The following is a 19,118-nucleotide window of genomic DNA, read 5'->3' on the forward strand; positions in this document are numbered from 1 at the left end:
CCTGCTGTGTTAAGTGCTTTTTATTCTGACATGCATGCTCTTCAACATTTTCAGGGCCAAGACCAGGCCTGATAAAAAGCTTTCACCAGAAGCATTACAACTGATACCAAACTTTTCTGTCTCCAATATTCTTTTTAACAACATATAAAATCTTTTTCTTTTTGCAGCCTGGGAGAAGGTTTTCTCCTCAGAAGTGCAACTCCTGCACTTTGACTGGCTATGAATAAGTATGTTTTGTGCTCCAGCAAACCTTGACAACAGCTGAATTCAAACCACTGAAAGGCCCCCTGTACTTTGAGAAAAAGCTGATTTTATACAAGATAAATAAAGCATGAGCTCATATCATTTATATGTAAACAAGAACTAGGCACCCAGCAACATATTGGGTTGGTACTGACTCTTCTGGGTAAAACTTCTTACATGTTATTTCTTGTTTGTACTGTAAGTAATGTATAAATGATGAACATACTGTACTAAGCTACACCAAGTTTCTATGTATAACATTTATTTATAAAGTTGTTAAAAAGCGGGTGAGGTAATTTATTTTATTAAGCCAACTTCTGATGGTGAGAGAGAGAAGCTTTAAAGCTTACACAGAGCTTTTCTTCAGGTCTGGGAAACATACTCAGACTCAGGGCTTGTCTACACTGGCAATTTACAGCGCTGCAACTTTCTCGCTCAGGGGTGTGAAAAAACAACCCCGTGAGCACAGCAAGTTTCAGTGCTGCAAAGCACCAGTGTAGACAGTGCACCAGCGCTGGGAGCATACTTAAGAGCCATCAAAGGTATGTTTTTGCAGAGAAGCGGGTTGTTGATCATTGTAGCAGTGGAGAAATGTCTGCAGGTTTTGTATCTGTTGTTCTGGCAGGGTCTGCTGCAGCTTTGAGTGCAGGTGTGTCCTGGTCTGTGGGGAGCTTGCTTCTGATGATGAGCTTGAAGAGGCTGGGGGGCTGTCTGAAGGCCAGAAGAAGGAGTTCAAGAAAGATTTCTTTAAGAATGTGGTCACCATTGAGTATGGTTCTCAGGGTATTTGGGTGGCCCATTCCATGATGCAATCTACTTCTCTGGTGGAGTGTCGTTTTTTGGTGAAGGGGGTTTTAAGTGTGTTTAATGTTTAATAAAACACACTGGTTTGAGCAACCAGGACACTGAAGTCCTTTATTCACAACACAAAACAAATACAGCATGGGCAGCAGCAATGCAATCTTCTCTAACCCTTTACCTACACTACAAATACTGTTGCTGTACTAGCAGAGCTCCTTAGTGTAGACACAACATATGCCAACAGGAGAAGTTTCTTATCAGTGGAGCTAAACCACTTCCCCAAACAAATTAGCTAAACTGATAGAAGCACTCTTCTGCCAGAAAGTGTCTACACAGGGTCTTCTCCAGCATAACTATGTTGGCTGGGGGAATGGTTTTTTCACATCACTGACATAGCTACAAACAAAGAAACATATTGGGTTGGTACTGACCTTGCCTAAAATGTTTCACAAAACATTCCTTGGCACTGCTAGGGATGACAGTAGTTCAGTTTCCATGACTATTTAGTCTTTAGCTTCCCTACTAAAATTAGCAATGATCATTATTTAAGGTCTCATGCAATGGTGTTTTTGCTTGCTTGCTTGTTTGTTTTTATGAGGTGGACACCCATCCACTAGGAAATGGTCCAAAGCCAATCACGTATGCTGTTCTACAGCCATCAGATAAATAGTTCCAGTGAAGTACTGAGTCTCATTTGAAACACAAACCTATCTATACATGATAAACTCCACTTTCTCATTACCTATTCCCTCAATTATAACTTTCCCATCCCCCATACATTTACCCTAAACTTAAAATTATGGCCCTCATTCTCCCCTCACTTACACTATGGTAAGGCAGGAGTTCTACTGATCTGGGAGGAAAATCAGGTCATTTTTTACAAGCTGTTTTGATTTCAGTATTTGGACCCTACTTAAAAAAAAAATCGAATGTTGTAGTTTTGTAAATCCCACAGCATTTTATAAAACGATCTTGGCTAATTTCTGACATATATATGATAGAAATGAGATGTTGTGCTTTTGCCACATCCGCCTAACAGAAGAGCAATAATACAAAACAGCTGTTATTTGTTAACATTTTCTGTAGCTGTTCATCCTCATCGCTTGATAAGCACAAAGGAAGTGATCCTTCAGTTTTGGTCTGAGATTTGGAAAAGAAATAAACTTTATTGACTCAGACCAAAGGAAAAAAAAATCAAATAACTCTGTCAGAGTCCCAACAGGCAATAGCTTAACACTTCCAAAGAGGCTTTATATTTCTAAAGGATTTATTTTAAAAAAAAAATCTTGAAACAAATCTACATGAACATCCACTTTTGTGACAAGATTATAATAGCATTCTCCTTGACAAAACGCTACTTCTCAGAGCTCCTGAATGAATTAAGCAAGAGCTTTGGATATAAAATTATTACCTGAATCAAAAGAATCAAAAAGGATCATATTCTAGAACAAACAACAAGTATCTTGAAGATATTTTAATGGACACACCCAATAGACAAATTCATTTTCAAAAGTCATGAGGCAGCTTCAGCTGCCATAAATCAGCACAGCTCTATTGACACTGATGAAGCTACGTAAATGTACTGTAGCTAAGGTTCCCGCACTATATTCCTATTCCTCTCCCTCCCTACATATCTATATAGTGCAGGAACCTCAGCTACAGTAAGTGGAATACATATATACACACACACATATACATACATATATATGTGTGTGTATATATATACATATATATACATATATATACATACACACACACACATATATATATACACACACACACACACACACTTTTTTTTCCTACTTGAGCTCATTTCAGATCTTGGACCTGATCCAGATCCTAGTGAAGTCAATGAATAGGTTCCCAATCATTTCACAGATCTTTGAATCAAGCCCCCAGTGTACCATGGGGTCAGCTAGTCAGGTTGCTGAGTTCCTCAAGTTACTAAAAACTAAGCTATAAGTTGATGTTCTGAAGCCAAATCCGTGACTTCAATGGAAGTGAAGGGTATTCAAGACCATGCAGCCACAGTATGCATTCTTAAGCTTATCATGACTTTGATCCTCCTTCCACTGGAGCTAATAGGAGTTTTGTCAGTCTATGATGAGAACTGAATGTGGATGGACAGAGAAGATCACACTTGACATACTGTGAATTAAGCTAAATGCGAGCAAAGGCATTTTCAAACAAGGATTTAAATACTTCATACTTGGGAAAATACCAGCAAGTTCTCTCAAATAATTTTATGTGCGTGGCACGTATGTTTGAACAAATCTAGAACATACGCAAAATGATAAGCCATTTTTTGATTGTGCACTAGAACCACCAAGACAGATCCCTCCACCTGGACTGAGCCCTCCTGAATCCCATAGGGCTCCACGTAGACACAGGGATCCAACTACACACCACTTCATGCAGGATTAAGGCCCCTAGGAAAAGAATTTTTTATGTAAACTAATATAAACAGCCACACACGTTTTCTGTGAGTGGAAACACTCCATCACTGCGCTCAGGCACTAATTGTCACCAATTTACTATTAACAGGAACCATGATCAAATACTAGCCCAATCTGTCTTCAGAGATGTTGTCTGCTATTTAATGTTAATTTGAGAAAGCTATTTACTTTATCAGTCTCACTGGAGGTGGCAGTGGTGAAACGCATCTCAAATATCTCTTGATTTTATAAGAGACTTAACATGTACCTACACTTTATTTTTATCAACATTTTTCTGGATTAAGCATACAATAGTTTTTGGCCAGATTTCTAACATGGATAAGGAGTTTGATCAGCTATTACTGACCTCCCCACAGAAGAAGACAGAAGAATCTAAAAGGTTGCACACAAGTGCTGTACATGGTGTAAGTTAACAAAAGGTTGGATTTTAAAATCTTTTCCTCCATTTAAGGTGTTTAGATGTCTGAGCTCTAAGAACAATAATGTGCTTAGACATCTGACTGAGCTAAACTGTTTCTGTAGATAAGCACAACATGTCTACAATTGTTTTAAAAAAGTGAACTCCTGTTAAGGACAGATTCACAATTTGAAGCCGCCTCTGAGGTAGGAAGGCAGCCAGGCAGATATGCTGTGCACAGCAACCTGTGTGCACACAAGTAGGGATGGGAAGTGTATGATTAACCAAGAACATTAGGCAAACCATTACTCTTACCAAAAGTACCAGGGGATCATTCGCATCTACAGAGAACAGAGAAAACTCAGTTTATCAACCACAGAAATGTAAAGGGCTTATGTGACCCTGCTGGGTTATGAAATTGGGGCTCCAAGTAGTCTGTTTTGAACCCCAAGCTCAGATCTCTATGCCACCACAACCATTATGATTTATTTTTGCAACTGACCATGCTGAACTGTTCAAGCTCTATTGGGAATTCTCTTAATTCCCCCACTCCCCACCTACAATTTAAGGGCCTTTCCCAAAGTACACCGGAATCACGAGAAAGACTTCCATTCACTTCAATGGGCTTTGGATCAGGCCCTCCGTGAGTTCATAATATGAAGACCAAACCACACTTCTACAGCTAACATAGTGGTCAAACAAGCAACTTTTCATTTTTGGGAAAACTGGCAGGTCAAATTCTTAGGCTGAGATTTTCAAAGCAGAGAATGAGATTTAGCCACACATCTGCCTTTAAAATTAACAGAAGACATGTAACTAACATGACACTGCTTTGAAAATCTCAACTGTAGCCTCTAGAACAATGCCATATAGTTAGGACCAAATCAAGGCCCCAGGTGAAACTTAGTGGATCCACAAACTTTGCTGCAATGCCTTGTAATTCTTATCTGACAGTCATATAATTCAACAATTGTTATAACAGGAACCATGAGCAACAATGTTAATGGGGTTGGGGGAGGAGGGGAGGTAATTTTGGTATATCATTCTATGCTTCCAGCTACAATTTCGAAAATGTTCATAGACTTCTGAACTTCTGGTGTGAACTAGAAAAAGCCTTTATTCTGCTTTAGGTATTTAAAAGGATTCAGTTTGTTTTGACATAAATTTGTAAACAGTTTTCTGTGCTGGAAATACTTACTCTGCAATAATCCAATGTAGCAACATATTCATATGATCCCAGAGATAACTCTGGCCTCTCGTAGTGGTCTGTTCTTCTGCCAATGTGGTCCAGATGTTGAAAGAAGAATGGAGGGACTAAAGAAACAAAACAGTAAAACTAATTTTTCTTCTTTTAATAAACACTACAGAACCAGTGCAACCTCCCATTTCATGACTTGAGGAAGCAGTGCAAATGCTTAGCAGGGCAACTAATTTTATGCAGAAACAGCACAGTTTTAAAAAGAAAAAAGTTATTTTGTGCTTATTGTCACGTGTGCTACTACTGTGTTTGAAGGCCTGGATGTTTTCCCTCACGAACACTTGAATCTTCCACACTCACCCTGCACAAACTTGAGTAGTTGGGGATGGTACAGGCTGGAGAGAAGAATCTGCCTTTCCAAGGATGCAGGGACAGCAGGACTACTCCAGGCTTGCTACTGCAAACCTGAAGCTGTCGTAGTCCCAGTGATAACTGCCAATGGATCTGCAGAGTCAGAGTCAGCAGCGCCACCTCTCCACCAGCCAGCCCCACTCCACCCACAAGTTCTGCCTCAGAGAAGGTAGCTCTAACAGGGTTTACAAATCCTGGCCTTCTGTTCTGTTCCACTGCATTGGTAGCATTCCACAATCAGAGGAGAGGTGCAGGACTTCACAACTAAAAGCGAATGACAGATTACACCGCAGGATTCTTGACAACCTTAGGAAATGAGTCCTAAGAAAATTACATAGTCGCATCTAAATTGTAGGATGGCAAAAACATTTCTTGTCTAATTTTCAGAGCAAGAGAAGGCAGCAACCTTCGCCAATTACTTCTCGGATACCTTCACTTAAGCTTTTTACATCTCAGTTTTCCCCCCTGTAAAATGGGGATAATGCTTACCTACCTCGCTGGGGAGTTTTGAGGCTCAATTAAAAATTGTAAAGTGCTTTAAGACTCTTGGTTGAAAGGCACTGTAGAAGTACAAAGTATGCTTTAAACTGATATTCTAATGAATACTTAACAATATTTACACTGTTTATAATGCAAACAGTATGTGTTTATGAGAATTTAAATTGAACAAACAATACAACTTGCTATCTGCTATATTTTGCCCAAAAGATTGAGCTTCAAGCCAAAAAAGAGTTGGCATGAATCTTTCACGGTTCATGTTTCAGAGCTGAAAAGATTACTGTATTAGGGAAAGCACTATACCACTGTGATCCTGCTGAGGAAATCCAACTTGATACAAACGTCTAGAAAGACTAGTTCTGGCAAAGACTTGGGATCCAGCCAAAAGCAAAAGAACGCTTACTTATGAGTCACATGCAGCACACTTGAACAAATATGGCATGGTATCCTCTGTGAAAACCAAGCCTTGTCACAGTAAGATTAATAGGTGATTTAACCATTAAATGCATGATCACAGACATGACTATTCTTACGATGTTCTAAGTATTTGTTCTTTGCCAGGCACTTAAGCATTTTTAAATACATTTATTTTCATCTGAAATTCTAGCTAGCAGTTTAGAATAGAGCAAAAACATATCCTGTGTTGACAAAGCATTTAAAAAAGAAAACTTTTGATGAAGCTACAGACTGGATTTCACTGTTTTGCACGGCTGTATTTTGTTACAGTATATTCCTTTTTAAAAGTGGATTTGACCAAAGAGTTTCTGCATATTTTCTTAGTAAACTATTTAAAAAATAATTCTTATGGAATCGTATTGGGTAGATCTCACTAATAATTTTCATATGCAGAACAACTCGTTGAAGGCCCATCAGGATGTTGTCAAAAAATCATCTTCCAGTTGTGGTTGTATTGCACATCAAACGTATGGCCCAATTCTCTGTTCTGGCTGCATGGTGAAGGAATATATAGAAAATAACAGTGAAAAGCAAAAGTGGCTTTACACCATGATTATGCTGTCCTTGTCCTGGGACTGTCTGAGGGCTGTTTAGAGCAGCCGCAGGGGCCAAATTTGTGCCCAGCTGCTCCGCAGCAGGGGAGAACCACTAAGGAGCAGAAGCACTTTTCACTGGAAATGCCCCCCATTACTCTGGCTAAGCCATTTTGAGATTCATCCTAAACTGGATGAATTCCCTAACTGCTGGTTTTACTAAGTTTCTGGTGCCTTTGTGGAGTGTAGCAAAAGGGCCATAACAGAAAGAATAACTGGGTCTAGTATTTCTACCCATTTCAAGGCCACACCATTAAAGAGTGTGTGTTTTAATTGTTGCAATGTTCTGTCTCCCCAGCACCAGTTTAAGAGCTCTTATTCTCAGTTTAAAATGATAATGAAGAAATCCAATTCCACATTTTTACCTCTATAAAAGGAAACAGAAGAGTGAAGGTGTCACCAGAAGAAGGTTACTGAACTTTATTTTTGTAATGTAGTATATTCAATTACTGCTATTTCTTCAAAATTGTTCAATTATATTTCCTGAAATCTTTTCTATTGATATGAGACACAAGGCCTCAATCCTCTGTGAAAATCAGAGCAGCTTCCCTGATTTCAACAGAACCAAGCTGATTTGCAAAAGCTGAGAAACTGACCGATAAATGTTTTAAAAAATTAAATACTTATTCAGGCTGACTAGGAATAGAGAATTTGGATCATAGCGAGTAACATGCCAAAAAGACTCCATAGATGAAGTACTGACTACCCTATAGAGATGCATGGTAAAAACTCCCATTCACTTTGATAGGGACAGGATTTCACTCCAAGTAAGTAAATCAAGAAAATAATACTACAGATGCAGTTTCCTGTTCGCATTAATGAATGAGTAATATATATAAATAGTAGATAAATGTCACTTACCATCATTTATGCAGTTGCAAAATCCACATTGATACTTTCTTCCCCCTTCAATGAACTGCATGAAGGGACACATATAGGCTTTACATCTGTTGCATCGAATTGGCCCAGTCTCCCCATGGTTGACAACATAAAGAGGTGTCTACAGAGAATGGAAAATAGAGCCATAAAAAGCATCACTAAAATACTAAACCTAAAAACAGCCTAGAAAGATACGGATACATCTGAACTCTCTTGTTAATTATTGCTTCCCGATCAGCTGATTTCTGTCCAGGATTCACCCAAATTCCAAAACATTTAATTTTGCTAAGAGCAGGGTCTCATGCACTCCTCAGAGAGCTGGGCATTCAGGGTGAGCTACAGAAGAGGCTAGTTTTCTTCTTGTTGAAATGTTCCATGACAATAGTTGTAGTAAGTAATTGTCTTCTCATTAGAGCTGCGTGAACCCTTCCAAATACAGTTAAAAGGGGAGAGAACCGGCCTGCACAGCAGTTACCTCCATTTAGGGCCCAATTTTGCCATCCTCATTCACAACAAATAGTGTCTTACTAAGCATAATCAATTGCATAATTGCATAATAAGGGATTATTCAGTAGAATAAGGAAGGTGAAATTTGGCTCTAAGATGCCTAGATCAACATTTGCATGCACTATAACAGGTATTCTCCGCAGCCACAATTACTTGCACAAATGAGACTTTACAAAAAAAAAGATTCATACAGACCCTGAATAAGAAAAGCATCTCTATTCAAGCATCTCTCTTACGCACATACTGACGTCCTTTTGAACTTCAATGTGACTTGAACACAGGGTTAAAGTTACGCATGTGATTAAGTGCTTCTCCTGAATCATACCCTTAATTTACAACAGTTCAGCAACAACAAAATGGCAGATGAAATTCAATGTTGATAAATGCAAAGTAATGCACACTGGAAAACAATCTCAGCTACACATACAAAATAATGGGGTCTAAATTAGCTGTTACCAGTCAAGAAAGATCTTGGAGTCATTGTGGTTAGTTCTCTTTCCTCAATGTGTACAATCAAAAAAGCTAAAAGAGTGTTAGGAACCATTAGGAAAGGGATAGATAGGACGACTGATAATATGTCACTATATAAATCCACATTACACCCATACCTTCAGAACTATGAACAGTTCTGGTCTCTCCCTCTCAAAAAAGATACACACCTCTACCTCAATATAACGCTGTCCTCGGGAGCCGAAAAATCTTACCGCGTTATAGGTGAAACCGTGTTATATCGAACTTGCTTTGATCTGACAGAGTGCACCCCCCCTCCCCCCCCTCCGGAGTGCTGCTTTACCGCATTATATCCGAATTCGTGTTATACTGGGTCGCGTTATATTGAGGTAGAGGTCTATTAGACTTGGAAAAGGTACGGAAAAGGGCAACAAAAATTATTAGGGGTATGAAACAGTTTCCATATGCAGAGAGTAAAAAGGCTGGGACTGTTCAGCCTGGGAAAGAGACAACTGGGGGGAGCGGAGAATATGATAGAGGTCTATAAAATCATGAGGGTGTGTGGAGAAAGTGAATAAAGGAAGCATTATTTACCCCCTTCACATAAGACAAGAACTAGTACTTTCATCTGGTGACACCAAGGCAGGAGGTTTAAAACAAACCTAAGGAAGTACTTCATACAGCGCACTGTCAACCTTTGGAACTTGTTGCAAGGGTATTGTGAAGGCCAACAGTATAACTGGGTTCAAAAAAGAATTAGATAAGTTCATGGAGGATAGGTCCATCAGTAGCTATTAGCCAAGATGGTCAGGGATTCAACCCCATGTTCTGGATGTTCCTAAGCCTCTGACTGCCAGATGCTGTGACTGGACGACAGGGGACAGATCACTAGATAACTGCCCTGTTCTGTTCATTCCCTCTGAAGCATCTGGCTTTGGCCCAGTTGGAAGCCAGGATACTGAGCTAGATGGACCATTCTTGTGTTCTTATGTTCTCCATATGTAATGTTTCTTGTGTGTGTTTCAGTTGGCAGGATGGATTTCATTCTCAAATTTGTTTGTCCAAACCACTATCTTTAATAATACGCTTAAAGACACTGCAGTATTTTACCCACAAAAGCTTATGCCCAAATAAATCTGTTAGTCTTTAAAGTGCCACCAGACTCCTTGTTGTTTTTGTGGATACAGACTAACACGGCTACCCCCTGATAAAAAAAAACTCCAAGTACAAGGATCCAACATCTAGTTAATCTAATATTTGTGAAGTTTACTGAATTGCCAGCTCTGATGATATACATGTCCTCCATTTGCCCACAGAGCAGGTACCACAGGAGCTGCATCAGTGCAAGCTTCCTCACCCTTCTCTGCCAATGTGCTTCAATCCTGAGTTGGAGGAACCCCCTAGGGGTGAGATAACTCTGCTTTCTCTGACAACACAATCTTCCTCTTCCAGTGGGGCAGGATGTAGCTTTTAAACAAGTACCGTGCTAACTTAATTATTTTGCTGGTACATCATTTCCATGTTACTTGTCCTTCTGATTTAATTCAAGTCATTATAGTTAAATTAAAATGCTTTGGCTGATTAGATCTTGGGAGACAACAGGCCCATGATGGGAATTAATCCAACCCTGAGGTTGCAGGAAGTGCTGCAGGTTACACATGGATAGAGGGGTACAGGTACAGTATAGATAATTATGAGAATGGGGGAAGTTTATTTACTTGAGTGCTCCAGGCTCTCCTTCCCCACCCAAAGCAGTTCCACAACTCCCAGGGAGCTGCAAAGACATTCTGCTCTTCTGGAATCAGTCTGCTTCGCATCTAACATATATGGCTTTCTGGGATATGCACTGCCCAAGAAAACAAGAATATTTTCTCCTAGACCTGTCTCTGTTGATGTAGTACCTTGCTCTTTTGTACAGAGCGTGTCAAAACTTACATAGTGTCAGGGTCACTTGCTAGAGTGCAAGATTTAGAAACAATGTTAATATTCAGTGAAGGAAAATGCAAGCAGCAAGCAAATGCAATATCTCAGACTCTGGTCAGTTTCATTACATTGTGTAGACTTGATTACTGCCTCTGTCAAAATCAGAATTAACGGGAGACACTTTCCAGATTTCTCCCTCAGTAACAGTCGTCCAGTAATTGAAGGATTCCTGCAATTATATTTCAAGGGTTTGCAAAGGCATATTGGAAGCCCTGTAAATAAATGAAACCGTGTTCTCTTCAATTACCAGTGATGGTTTATTACGCACCATGGTTTATTAAAACTTCATTTTACATTTTTTTCTAATCCTCAGCCCCAATTTAGTGAACCTAAACAATAAAAAAGTAAATCCAGAGGATAATATGAGGTAACTTTCCACGAGGTGAAGAATGTTAAAAGCTTTAAGTTTTCTGCTAGTAAATCCACTGGAGCTTTGCATCTAAGTTATGCTGCCTCTTCACAAAGAATGTGCATGTTCCAAAACAGCACTATCATGTACTTGTGTCTTTTACTGCAGTTCAACAGACGTGAAGATGATACTGGTAAATAGCAACCCTTATTTTTCCTGTTAGTACCCACGATTTACAACATCTTTTATTGTTTGTTTATGTTTTTATGGAGACATTCATTTATTTCTCCTAACGGTTTTAAACATTTTGGCAAAGATTTTACATATATTATCAAACTTTTACTGCACGTGTCATATATATGTCCTTCTGCTCTAATGAAGTATCATTCGTATATTTTCTTCCCCACTCAAAAGTAGAGTCAAATACAAATTAACCAATAATGTCATCTAGCAACAGTTTTGCAAAAAAAAGTCAAGGAAAATTTTCAGACATGGGTGCCCAAAGAGTACCACATACATGTGCTTTAAAAATAAAATTTAAAAACTTTTGTGATTGTTAATTATTTTGCAGTTTTCCAGTTGTCATTCTGTTGTACTATTCTACCACAGCATGTAAGGTTGCATCAATCACACTGTCCAACGTCAGATATATTGAATACATGGTTAATATTACCAAACCGATTGTGTAGACAGGCCCTGATAAAAATCAGACATTGGATTTGTATTTATGCACGTTAATCCAGTAATTTTTCTAACCTCAGTTTTAATACATTTAGTACTGGGCGATTACTTCACAACACTACAAAGAAAAAACAAACATGTTAAGAAAATGGAAAACTGTCACAGCTGCATTTTTTAAAAAATGCCCCAAAGAAAACTAGATCTTTAAGCACAAAGCATAAATAAGAGTCCTCACTAAAATTAATGCCAGAAGAGTGCACTTTCTTTTTAAGTTTTAAGTAAGAGCCTGCACATGTGTCCACTGCCTTCTCCATATTTAATAAATTACTTTCTTGGAGACAGATTTCATAAACAAAAAAACCCAAACATGATCTTTCTTCTGTTCTCACATTTGGAGTATAATTTTTTACTTCTTTCCTCCTAAAGCCACTTAAAAAAAAAAGTAGTCACCAAAGGAGGCTGTTATATTAATATAAGTTAGAAGACACATCAGCCCAAGGCTCCAGTCCTGCAAAGACATATATATTTAACTTTACACACCAAGTAGTCCCCCTAAAGTCAATGGGACTATGTACAATGCATAAAGTTAAACATATGTCTAAGTCTTTGTAGGATACAGCCTAAGAATACTTACTTCTCTTAACATCCCCTGGGCGTGATTCTACTCTAATATACATTAAAGTAAATCAAGATCAATTCCAATGAAGTCACATTACAGAATCAGGCTATTTAGAAAAAAGACTCTTTAAAACAACAAAATTATATACTTTGGTAGAACCACCATTATCATGTAGAACACCTAGGGTACGTCTACACTACAAGACTATTTCGAATCTACTTAACTCGAATTTGTGGATTCGACCTTATGAAGTCGAATTTGTGTATCCACACTAAGTACACTAATTCGACTGTCTGAGTCCACAGTAACGGGGCCAGCGTCGACTTTGGAAGCGGTGCACTGTGGGAAGCTATCCCACAGTTCCCGCACTCCCCGCTGCCCATTGGAATGCTGGGTAGAGCCCCCAATGCCTGCTGGGGGAAAAAATGTGTCGAGGTTGGTTTTGGGTAACTGTCATCATTGAACCATCAATCACGCCCTCCCTCCCTGAAAGCGCCGGCGGGAAATCTGTTCGCCCCCTTCTCTGGTCGGTTACAGCGTGGATGCCACAGCACTGCGAGCATGGAGCCCGCTGCGATCATCGCTGCACTTATGGCCGTTGTCAACTCCTCGCACCTTATCGTCCACCTCTTCCACAGTCAGCTGCTGAGAAATAGGGCGAGGAGGCTCCGTCAGCGCGGTGAGGACAGGAAGTCACAGAGTGGTGCAGACCTCTCACAAAGCAGGGTACGCCGCGCAGTGGAGATCATGGTGGCAATGGGTCAAGTTCATGGTGTGGAACGGCGATTCTGGGCCCGGGAAACAAGCACGGACTGGTGGGACCGCATAGTGCTGCAGGTCTGGGATGAATCACAGTGGCTGCGAAACTTCAGGATGCGTAAGGGCACTTTCCTTGAACTCTGTGACTTGCTGTCCCCTGCCCTGAAGCGCCAGGACACCCGGATGCGAGCAGCCCTGACTGTGCAGAAGCGAGTGGCCATAGCCCTCTGGAAACTTGCAACGCCAGACAGCTACCGGTCAGTAGCGAACTGTAGTGAGGCGGCCTGGCTCCCGACGGCCCCTGAGAGAGAGGAACCGGAACAGCCACCTCAGTGGGCGGAGCCACTGCCACCTGTTCCCGCCCCCCGGAAGTCAAGGGGCGGGACAGGAAGTATAAAAGCCCGGCCTCAGCGCTCAGTTGGAGCCCAGCGGCCGGAGAAGACAGACGTTCCTGATCGGGCTCCTGCTGGACCAAGCCTGCCCCGAGCCAGGTACCCTGACGCGGACCGACCGAGCCTCCCTCGAGCCAGGTACCCCAAGGTGGACTGGCCGAGCCTGCCCCGAGTCCGGTACCCCGAGGAGCGGCCCGAGCGGCCCCCTGACCCGAGTCCGGAGGAGCAGCCCGACCTAGACCGCCTTCAGCACGCCGAGGAGCCCATGGTGTGGGACCCCGCTGCCGAGCCCAGCGATGAGCAGGTACCCGAGGAGGGGGAGATGGAGTGTAGCCCGGGGGTAGCCGACCCCTGTCCGGCTGAGGGCACTGACGTGCCCATGTCAGTGTGTTGCGGCCAGGATCCCCACTGACTGCAGCGGATCCACGCCGCTGCTAGGGCCCCGGGCTGGGACACAGTGGAGTGGGTAGGCCTGTGTCCCCCCTGCCACCCCACTCACGGGTGGCAGACTCCCCCTCCTACCAGCACTCAGGCAGAGAAGCCTGCACTTACCTGGGCTTTCTGAGACTATTGCTGCAGCTCAGCTCCTGCTACAAGGACCTGAGTCTTGAACTATTGTTTATTGCCCCGCCCTGACTAAGGGCCTGGGCTTCCTGACTTATTGCTGTGGTTCGGCTCCTGCAACAAGGACCTGAGCTCCTGAGACTATTATTACTGCTCAGTTCCTGAGGCAAGGACCTGAGCCCCTGAGACTATTATTAGTGCTCAGCTCCTGAGGCAAGGCCCTGAGCCCCTGAGACTATTATTACTGCTCAGCTCCTGAGGCAAGGACCTGAGCTCCTGAGACTATTATTACTGCTCAGCTCCTGAGGCCAGGACCTGAGCCCTAAAACCTAGTACTAAGTGTTTGTTGCCCCGCCCTGACTGAGGGCCTGGGCTTGCTAGTGCCCCTGTGTGTTCAGCTCCTGCTGAGAGGATCTGAGCTCAGAACTGCTGTGTTACTGCCCCGCCCTGATTTAGGGCCTGGGCGTAGCTTGTTAACTTTGTTGTTGCTCAGCCTGCAGGAAGGATCTGAGCCTAGAACTAGTGTTTGCTGCCCCGCCCTGACGGAGGGCTGGGGCTCATTGCAGTGACCGTGTGCCTTCTGTTCAGCCCCTGCCTGAGGGGCCGAACCCCGAGACCTTCAGAACCCGGAGACTGATTTGGGCCATGTAGTGACGTGGCCTGGCTCCCGACGGCCCCTGAGAGGGCACGGCCCCAACACCGGACTATTACACGAACCACTTTGGCGTGGGCAAATCTACCGTAGGGCTTGCTGTGATTCAAGTAGCCCACGCAATCGTTGAGCAACTGCTCTCAAAGGTAGTGACCCTGGGAAACGTCCAGGTCATCATAGATGGCTTCGCCGCGATGGGATTCCCAAACTGCGGTGGGGCTATAGATGGGACTCACATCCCTATCCTGGGACCGGCCCACCAGGCCAGCGAGTACATTAACCGAAAGGGCTACTTTTCTATGGTGCTGCAAGCACTGGTGGACCATAGGGGACGTTTTACCAACATCTACGTCGGGTGGCCGGGCAAGGTTCATGACGCGCGTGTGTTCAGGAACTCTGGTCTGTTTAAACGCCTCCAGGCAGGTAGTTTCTTCCCGGACCACAAAATAGCTGTTGGGGATGTGGAGATGCCTACAGTGATCCTCGGGGACCCAGCCTACCCGCTAATGCCCTGGCTCATGAAGCCCTATACAGGCGCCTTGGACAGTGAGAAGGAGCTCTTCAACTACCGGCTGAGCAAGTGCAGAATGGTGGTGGAGTGTGCTTTCGGACGTCTCAAGGGGAGATGGCGGAGCTTACTGACTCGCTCGGACCTCAGCGAAAAAAATATCCCCGTTGTTATTGCTGCTTGCTGTGTGCTCCACAATCTCTGTGAGAGCAAGGGGGAGACCTTTATGGCGGGATGGGAGGTTGAGGCAAATCGCCTGGCTGCTGATTACGCTCAGTCAGACAGCCGTGCCGATAGAAGATCCCAGCGGGAAGCGCTGTGCATCCGGGAGGCTTTGAAAGCTAGGTTCCTCGGAGAACAGGGTAACCTATGACTCTCCAGTTGATTTACAGAGAAGCTGAACCTGAGCCTGTTTCAGTGACTGTTGACTTCGATCTGCGGTTACATACCCCGTTCTCCAGGTTTCCCCCCTTCCAACACACGTTTTAAAATAAATTTAATGGAACACTGATTATTAACAAAGTTTTCTTTTATTATGAATTCCTGTTCAAGGGTTGAAACATGGACGCGGACTGTGGTGGGTACGGTGTGCACTGATGTACAGACCGCTTCTACACTAGAGGAATGACAGGCTCCTGCTCCTACAGCGGTCTCTGGGGGGAGGACGTTTGCTGGTGGGTGTGCAGGACGGGGTGGGTTTGCAGGAAGGGGTGTGGGGTGCCGTCTTTGGGACGGAGTTTGGATGCAGGCTCTGGGCTGGGGGTTGGGGCGTAGGAAGGGGTGAGGGGTGTGTGGGAAGGGTGAGTATGTGTCCGTGGATGAGGGCTCTTGCTGGGGCTCAGGGCATCGGAGAGGCTCGTGGCTAGGGTGGAAGGGCATGGTAAGGGCAGCCTGCCTTGCCATTTGTGGATGGCAGGCGCTAGGACCCTGGGGCAGCATACATCTCACAGACTGACCCGGGGCAGCATACACCTCACAGACTGACCCTGGTGCCTAGTGACTGCAGTCTGTGTGTGTCCTGCTGTTGATCCTGCCCCCAAGTCTGTACCCTGGTAATGGAGGCTGTCCTATGCAATTAAAAAACCCTTCCCCCCCTTCACACAAAGTCTTCTGACAAGGAAAACGTGACGGAAACAGTGAATAACAACAAACTACTCTTAATACTCACCTACACAGTGGGGGGATGAAACTTGGATTTGGGACTGGGTGATCCAGGAAGGGAAGCACTTCTCAAAATTTATGCCATGAGAGCTGTTTGGTACATGAGCGCTCTGCTGGGGTGGAGTGACAGTTTTCACGGCCCCTAGCGCCCCTCCTTCTTGTGATTTTGGGTGAGGGGGGGACAGGACTTTGTGGCGGGGGAAGGCGGTTGCAGATACAGTTCAGGGGGGCTCTCTGCTCCTGCCTGCGGTCCTGCAGAACATCTACAAGGTGCCGGAGCGTGTCCGTTTGCTCCCTCATTAGCCCAAGCAGCGTTTGAGTCGCCTGCTGGTCTTCCTGCCGCCACCTGTCCTCCCGTTCGCTGTGTGAGCGCTGGTGCTGACATAGGGTCTCCCTCCACTGTCTCTGCTCAGCCGCCTCGGCTCTGGAGCAAGCCATCAGTTCCGAGAACATGTCGTCCCTAGTCTTTTTCTTTCACTGCCTAATCTGCGCCAGCCTCTGTGAGGGGGATGCCGGGGCAGTTCGTGAAAGAGCCGCAGCTGTGTGATGGGAAAAAGGAAGTGATTTCCTTGAAAAGATACATGTTTGCGAACACTGAACACAGTCTAGTCAGTTTCTGTGAACAAGACCATACAGGGCACCTAGTCTCACGAGCTCTCAGGACAAGTTCGAGATTTCGGAATACGCTTTCATTGGCTGCGGTCTTGCACAGGAGATCGGACAAGCGGGGCAGTACAGCTGAATCCGTGTAGCAGCCAGGCCTGGTAAGCACTACACTATAGGCTGCTTAACAGTTAATGGATAGCTGTGCCCTCCCGCTGAAGGCAATCTGGAAAGCATAAAGTCTGACCCTGTTCAGGCACCTCACGGCTGTGCCCGGGAAAGATCACTGTATGCTTTTCCTCTGCGGCCTCCAACACGTGGCTGTTAAACGAAGGTCATTGCTATGCAAAGTAAAAGTCAAGCATTCACAATAGTAATAGTACACTAATTGCCCTAATTAGATGCAGCAGTCGCCGAACGAGATTACCCTGAGGCGGGTCACTCGGGGAGAGAGAGAGAGAGAGGATGCTGCTAGAATCCCTGCACAGACCAGGACCGTATGCTGCCATGCTGGTGGAGGCAATGATTCCGCTGTACATTAGGATGGCCTGGCGCGGAAGAGTGTGCTTCCACGGAGCACCAAATAAGGCACCTCTCCCCAGGAACCTCCTGCGGAGGCTTTTCGAGCTCCTGTACGAGAGCTTCGTGGAAGTTTCCCAGGAGGATTTCTGTTCCATCCCTATATGTGTGGACCTTCTTTTTATATAGTTTTATATGGAAAAGTTTTTATATAAGTTTTTATATATTTTTTATTCCTGTTTTTTAAAAAATAAATGTTTCCTTGTTTATAGCACTTACCGACTGATCCTTCCCCTGATTCTGAGTCCGGGTTAACGGCCGGGGAGGGTTGGTAGGGGATCTCTGTGAGGGTGATGAAGAGATCCTGGCTGTCGGGGAAAGCGGTATTGTAAGCGCTGTCGCCTGCGTCGTCCTCCACAAACCCTTCCTCATCTTCCCCATCGGCGAACATCGCCGAGGAACTGCCCGTCGACACTATCCCATCCTCAGAGTCCACGGTCACTGGTGGGGCAGTGGTGGCAGACCCACCCTAGAATGGCATGCAGTGCCTCGTAGAAGCGGCATGTCTGGGGCTGGGCTCCGGAGCGTCCGTTTGCCGCTCTGACTTTTTGGTAGCCTTGTCTCAGGTCCTTGATTTTCACGCGGCACTGCGTTGTATCCCGGCTGTATCCTCTGAGTGCCATGGCTTTGGAGACCTTCTCGTAGGTCTTTGCATTCCGTTTGTTGGAGCGCAGCTCCGAAAGCACAGACTCATCGCCCCACACAGCGATCAGATCCAGGACTTCCCGGTCTGTCCATGCTGGGGACCTCTTTCTATTCTGGGATTGCATGGACTCCTCTGCTGGAGAGCTCTGCATCGTTGCCGGTGCTGCTGAGCTCGCCCCGATGTCCAAACAGGACATCAGATTCAAAGTGCCCAGACAGGAAAAGGAATTCAAATTTTCCCAGGTCGTTTCCTGAATAAAGCTTGGTCAGAGAATCCAAGCTTGGACTGCTGTCCAGAGCGTCAACAGAGTGGTGCACTGTGGGATAGCTCCTGGAGCTACTAAGTTCGATTTGCATCCACACCTAGCCTAATTCGAGATAGCCATGTCGAATTTAGCGCTACTCCCCTCGTCGGGGTGGAGTACCGAATTCGAACTAAAGAGCCCTCTAGGTCGAATTAAACGGCTTCCTGGTGTGGACGGTTGAGCGGTTAATTCGAATTAACGCTGCTAAATTCAATTTAAAGTCCTAGTGTAGACCAGGCCCTAGAGTATTATAAATTTCTCACCTAACATAATGACTGTAAATCTCCCTGAAAGCAGTATGGATGCACATATTTATAGCATTCCTTAAAGTTACGGAAGTTTGCATCTCATTACAATACATTTTATGCATCTCCATTTTATTTTAAACTACTATGTTACTAATGAAAGACATCTGACAATAGTTAAAGT

The 19,118-nt window shown here is 44.1% G+C and overlaps 1 protein-coding gene across 1 annotated transcript in view; it reads right to left on the minus strand.

The window, feature by feature from the left end:
- Window positions 1-19,118, minus strand: part of SEC24D (SEC24 homolog D, COPII coat complex component) — a 94,946-nt gene that overhangs the window by 26,068 nt on the left and 49,760 nt on the right. The window contains exons 9-10 of the mRNA XM_045018657.1: window positions 7,915-8,053; window positions 5,096-5,211 (exon numbers count right to left, since the gene is read on the minus strand). Of these exons, the coding sequence (XP_044874592.1) occupies window positions 5,096-5,211; window positions 7,915-8,053 (255 nt within the window). The remainder of the gene's footprint in view (window positions 1-5,095; window positions 5,212-7,914; window positions 8,054-19,118) is intronic.

Source organism: Mauremys mutica, chromosome 5 (assembly GCF_020497125.1).
Source record: "Mauremys mutica isolate MM-2020 ecotype Southern chromosome 5, ASM2049712v1, whole genome shotgun sequence".
In the NCBI taxonomy this organism is placed as follows: domain Eukaryota; kingdom Metazoa; phylum Chordata; order Testudines; family Geoemydidae; genus Mauremys; species Mauremys mutica.